The sequence below is a fragment of the Solanum tuberosum genome, unplaced genomic scaffold, assembly GCF_000226075.1.
Source record: "Solanum tuberosum cultivar DM 1-3 516 R44 unplaced genomic scaffold, SolTub_3.0 scf00040, whole genome shotgun sequence".
NCBI classification, from domain to species: Eukaryota; Viridiplantae; Streptophyta; class Magnoliopsida; order Solanales; family Solanaceae; genus Solanum; species Solanum tuberosum.
The window spans coordinates 807595-814079 of NW_006238964.1; the positions used below are offsets into that span (position 1 = coordinate 807595).

At 33.4% G+C, this 6485-nt stretch overlaps 1 protein-coding gene across 2 annotated transcripts in view; it reads left to right on the forward strand.

The window, feature by feature from the left end:
• The first annotated feature begins 2231 nt into the window (after positions 1-2231).
• LOC102599336 (uncharacterized) overlaps positions 2232-6485 on the forward strand; it is an 8449-nt gene continuing 4195 nt past the window's right edge. For both annotated transcript variants that reach the window (XM_006342866.2, XM_015306731.1), the window contains exons 1-8: positions 2232-2771; positions 3704-3856; positions 3957-4169; positions 4247-4336; positions 4446-4562; positions 4945-5214; positions 5601-5757; positions 5846-5923. In XM_006342866.2, the coding sequence (XP_006342928.1) occupies positions 2391-2771; positions 3704-3856; positions 3957-4169; positions 4247-4336; positions 4446-4562; positions 4945-5214; positions 5601-5757; positions 5846-5923 (1459 nt within the window). In that variant the 5' untranslated portion in view covers positions 2232-2390. The remainder of the gene's footprint in view (positions 2772-3703; positions 3857-3956; positions 4170-4246; positions 4337-4445; positions 4563-4944; positions 5215-5600; positions 5758-5845; positions 5924-6485) is intronic.

Here is a 6485-nt window from a genome sequence, read left to right on the forward strand (position 1 = left end):
TTACAGAAAAACAAACGTTAGTGATAGGTTGGTCCCACAAGATCCTATTTTTAGTCATAGGCAAAGTCCCAATCGATCCTACTGTCTTCGTGCCCACTAATATTTATTTCTCCATGTATCTTCATATTCAATATGAATTTTTTTCACAATACTAATAAAGTTTTCATATTACATTTTTTATGACATAATTTTATCTCTAACAACAAATCATTATTAAGAAAGTAAAAAAAGACATTTAAATATTTTGTTATTAAAATAGAGATATGTGAATATATTAAATACGTTTTAATCTTATAGTATTAAACATATCATGTGAAAAATTGAATCACAAAGTTACTAAAAAATGAAAAAAAAAAACATTCTTTTTAAATGTCTAAAAAGTAAGGTAATACTCAAGCGTCATATTGCCACAAAAAGACAGGAAACTCGATAACTTTTAATTTTCAATTAGTTATAAAAACATATATACTATGAATATATTAATAATGTGTTAGATTTAAGCTTTTTAATAAATAAAAGATGAATATATTTTAATTTTAAATATTTTCTTTTCTTTTATAACTTAAATTTTATGGGGGAAATGAGTTTTTGTTTCTTTATAAAATAACAAAACAATTTTAAAAAATCAAGAATAAAAAAATTACTGTAGTAATTTATATTGACCACTGACCAGCATGATATCACAAGTTGCGCAAATAATTACGGGTAGGTGAAAAAGTGGCACCAATTATTGAGTGTTGTAGATCGATCTTTATTTGACACGAGGAATATGTTTATCTTAATTACATGTGTATAAAGTCTTCTTTCATTAAATTACTAGTTTGTCCATTCAATAACAGCAAAAAAATTGCTTGTCCTTTTCTTGTAATTCTAACATTTTTTATTTCTTAAAAGATATTTTGGAATATTTTACTCATTAGTAGTTTGGTTGTTGGGATATTTAATATCAGAGTAGGAATCCATATGAAATAATGCAGTAATGTCTTAAATATCTTTTTAAAAATAAAAATATAAATCATGAGTAAAATTTTAAGAATATAATATTTAAAATTATATAAATACAAGCCCATACTCTAAAGATTGAGAATGGGGCATTTTATTCTCTACAATAATAATAAGAAATTTAGTGTAATTTTATAAATAAAGTTCAATTTTATAAATTCATTTTTGATAAATTCAGGGCTTAAAATAAAGCATATTCAAATAGTTTGAAAATGGAATTTTAGAGATGAAAGCAGTAACAACAACGAAATAACGTGAAATGAAGATCAATACACAATATACAAAGGAAAGAACAACAATGACAACAAAATAATGTGATAATCGAAATCCAAAAATAACTACGGGAATAGTGTTAATACTATTGATAAGAAAGAAGATTCAAGTACGATCACCAAGTCTATCCGCAAAGAAAGCAAGAGAATGGTTAATAATCAATTAATCTTTTACCCTGATCCGTGGCCTCTAAACATAATATCTAAGGTAATGTCCTCGACTAGTAGGCGTAAGATGTGTTGTGTCTTGCCTAATCATCTCCCTGATATATACTTCTTCAGTCTATGCTTATTATTGTCAACTTCTCTAACCTCCTCACTTAGGTATTTGTATTTTTCCTCTTCATCTGTCAAACCATCTCAACATTACTTCTCTCAACTTGTCCACCATAGAAAACACTCCTATCTTGTCGTGATATCTTCATTTCTAATATTATCTCTCCTAGTATGTTCACATATTCACCTTAGCATCCTCATCTTCAATGTTTTTATCTTTTGAATATGTGAGTTCTTGACTTGTTAACAATATTCTGTTTCATATACCATTACTGATATAACCATCACTCTATGTAACTTGCCTTAAAGTTTTAATGTTATTTTTCATCACACAAGACTTCAAAAGCAAACACCAACATCGTGTGTGGTGTCATATGAAATTTTAAAAAGTAAAAAATAAAAATAAAAAATTGCAATAATATAATATAAAGATACGTAAAATATATTAAAATATTTTTTAATGTTATAATGTTATATATGTCCTCCATAAAATTATAAGAGGATAACTTTTACTAGAATGTGGTTCCATTATGTTTAACCTATTAGTCTATTACAATATGCTAAAGTCTCTCCTTAATTAGTGAACATGCTTAACTTGTCGTCTTAAAGTTGACCACAACGATTCCATATGTCTTAATCAAGTTCTCCTGTTTCCTTTCCCATAATTATTTGTACTATAACTTTTAATTTAATTCATAATAGAGACCTGACAAGAAGATTCATTTTATCTTTCATCTTCCACATATCTCTATCTCCATTAATGTACTACAACACTACACTTTCTAGCTGCTTCATCTGATTCTGTTATTTTCCTTTGTTTTTTTCAACTCGCCGGAAAATATGGCGGATGAGTTTGCAACGTCGGTAGATATGGGACTTCAGTTAACTAAACGAATTTACTACGGTAAAAATCCGCCGAAGCCACTTGTAATGGAGAAGAAATCATCTGAGATTAATAACTTGCCGACGGCACCTATGGTGTACGCCGTCGTTAAGGACCCGTCGATGGTGGATAATCCTGATATTCCGAGCTATCAACCGTATGTTTATGGCCGTAGTGATCCGCCGGCGTTGATTCCGCTTGACATGCAGGGGATTGCAATGGAGGTTGATTGTTATATGGATACTGCTTTTGTAACGGTCAACGGAACTTGGCGGATGCACTGTATTGCTTCTAGCCGATACTGCGATTGTCGAATCGCTGTACCAATGGGAGAGCAGGTTTTGTTTCTCGAAATTGTTCTGTTCCTCCTCCTTTTTCTTTAGCCGGTCAGATTTACTGTTTACTTTTTCTAGTCGTTATATTATATATTTGCGTGCTATTTTAGTTTAATCAGTTGTCTGGACGGTTATTTGGGTTAGTTATCCTTTATATGTAAACATAAGATTGGAGGTTGGCTGAGATGGCTCAATGGTTGAGGAGTCCCAAGTTCAAATCTCAATTTAGTCAACTAACTGAACTATTAAGCTTCCTTGAGAGACGAGCATTTAAGGAATATAAGTAGTACTAGTACTTATGTTTTTCCTGTCTTTCCCTTTTTTATGTTTTACTAGTGACTTTCTACTTGGTACGTAACCATTTGTACCAAAAAATGTTTTTTCGATTGTATATTTGCATTAACTCGTACTCAAAAGAAAGGAAAAAAAAAACAGACAGACAGCAATGCCCCACAGTTTCTCTTTTGATATGCACACATCAGTTGGAAGGTTTTAGTGGTTGTAGACTTTTAGTTGTCTGAGATTTCTTGATGGACTAAAGTAAACAAGCTAATTTCCTCATTGGTCAGAATCATGTTTGCTCTGAATTAAGCTGGCCTATCAACAAGATTTCTCTGTCATTATAGGCATTGAAGCAATGGAGAGAAATAGTCAAAGAAAAAAGAAAACTATGGCATATCCCAATTTTGTTTATATCATATATGGAAGGTGACAACATATAAATTTTACATGTCCATACCCTTACCTTTCGAATATACGAAATATTCATGTCACTCCAACTGTTTACATGACCTAGACATATCATTAAAACAAACTAAACGAATACTATATGATAATAAGCATTTGACTGTATAGTTTAAGTTTTGATTAGTCTAGCTAGCATACAATGTTGGTCATTCTGTTGTTCTTAAAATACTATCATTTGTCTAACACAGGGTTCAGTTCTAGGTGTAGAGATTGAAACACCATCAAGATCGTATTCCACCTTGTTGATAGAATCAAATGATACCAAAGATGCTGGTTTAGTAGCCAATGCTAAAGATGGCTTCTTACTAAATCGCCGGATATACACATTAAAGGTCCCTCAGGTAACCATCTCACACTACCAAATTGATTATCTATCTTTTCTTCATTCCTTGTTGAGTTTCAAGAAAGGGGATATATTTGTCTACTTTTGGATCTTTCAAGGTTGCTGGAGGTTCTATTCTCTCCGTTAAAGTCAGTTGGTCACAGAAACTACTGTATCAAGATGGTCAATTTTCCTTAAATATACCTTTCAGTTTCCCGTGGCATGTCAATCCAATTGCAAAACTATTGTGCAAGAAAGAGAGGATTCGGTTGAACGTGAACTCTGGTATGGGGAAAGAGATTTTATGCGGAAGTTGCAGTCATCCTTTAAAGGTGAACATTTTTTAACCTATCTAGTCATGAATATAACAATTGATAACAAACCCACCCCTTTTTGTTTTTCTTCCCAGGAAACAAGACGTTTGGTTGGTAGTTTAGGATTTTTATACGAGAGTGAAGTTCGGGCATGGTCAATGGATGACTTCAGTTTCTCCTACAAAGTAAGACCACTTCCGGTTGGACCTGCTTTATGAAGTACTCTTTGTTTTTATTGATCATTTATTTAGATGAGCTTCAGAAATCGTCACTAATAGCTGCATCTATCTTTAGGTTCATTCAAGTGAGATCCTTGGGAGCGTGCTCCTGAACCGAGTGTCTATGCTTGATGTTGATCAGAGAGAAATGTTTTGCTTCAATCTATACCCACCGACCGTCAATGCAATGAAGGTTTGTTAGCCTTGTTTCTTAATGGTTTGAATGCTATCCAGATTTTGATCAAAATGTAATTTTGACCTGTGATCCTTGAATTCTAAACATATCATGTTTTGTTAGACTACACATGTTCAGCTTAGTGTTGTTCTTGATTTTGTCATACATATTAAGCTAAGATGCCAAATCAGAAAAATAGGCGATAATTGTCAATTGACAAATGCAGCTTTTGAAATCTATGCTTTATAGGACATCTAAACTACCTTATAATCAATTCATGTCTACTTTTGCACATGTCAAATTTTCAAAATACGAATGCAGCTTTTGAATTTATTTACCTGTTTGTTATCTCTCTTGGGTACTTAAATGGCACATGTACTCTCCTTTTGTTGATTTTTAGGTTTTCAGGAAGGAAGTGGTATATGTTGTTGATATAAGTGCGAGCATGCAAGGGAGGCCACTTGAGAATGTTAAGTCTGCACTACTGGCTGCCCTCTCTAAACTCAGTCCAGCGGATACTTTTAACGTCATAGCCTTCAACGGAAAAAGCTTATTGTTCTCATCATCCATGGAGCCGTCAGGGAAGGAGTCAATTGGAAAAGCAACTCAGTGGATTGACCAAAATTTTGTAGCTGAGGGAGGTACCGACATTTCCCTGCCTCTTAACCAGGTTAGAAATATGACTTTTCTTTACTACAGACTGGTATGATACTGCTTATTATTTTCCAGAGATGAGTATTGCTTGAAAAGCAAAATTAAGTAGAAACTTCTATTTTGGTCCTTGTAGACTCAGTGACAAAACGTTTTTTTTACCTCTACCCATGTGTAGAAGATACATGTAATAAATTGAGTAATAAGTTCATGTGGATGATGCATCATTATGTTGATTAGCTCTAACTATTTGACCGTTCTATTCCTTCTATTTTCCAATTTTTAGTTGCTCCAGACATGTAGTATTTACTTGATTAAAAAAATGCAGTATTATGTTGATTTCACATTTTTTTGGTGCATTTACCCAAGTCTCATAATCTGTTCTTGCAAATTCATCCAAGTCAGGCAATAGAGATGCTATCGAAAAATGGTGATTCAATTCCTCTTGTTTTTCTAATTACCGATGGGTCTGTTGGAGATGAAAGAGAAATTTGTGAAGCCTTGAGAGGACGGTTGATGAAGAGAGGCTTGAATGCTCCGCGAATTTCGACCTTTGGCATTGGTGCGTTTGTTTTTCTTTTACGACTTTAAATGACGCTTCTCTCCCATGCTTCAATGGAAATTTTCAATACTATATTTATGTCTCTCAGGTTTATACTGTAATCACTACTTCTTGCAAATGCTTGCTCAAATCGGAAGAGGTTACTACGATGCTGCATATGATTTAGGTGCGCTTAATTTAACAATTATGCATCTTAGTATTTCTGTTTACTACGATGCAATTAAGTGCATGTAGTTTGTAAGAATTTATTTTTCTGCCCAAGTTTCAACAACCTACTCAGAAACTCTCTGATGGTTACTGAACTGTTGTAAAAAAATCCATTCATAGACTTATTTTACATTTGAGTTTCTTACTCGAGTCATGATGGCACCTACTATACCCTACCAGTAGGTAAGCCAACCCGTAACCCAGAACATCAAGCAATGAGCAAAAGGGCAGAAACTAACGAAAACAATAATCTAAACAAGGATAACAAGGCGGAAGCAACCCAAAATAAATATATACAGAAATCCCTCCCAGAACCTGAAAGTCACTAGTACAGAGCTATCTAATAAAGAGTACAAGTCCCAAAAGTGGACCACAACAGAGCGTGTCTCAAAGGCAACAAGACTAGCTAAAACAAAAGAAGGAGACAGAACAAACCCCAAAACGCCAAGTGCTCGCCCTCGTCTCCGAATCACAATTGCAAAAGAAGGCTGGAACTAATCACCGCTGGTAACTGGTACTGG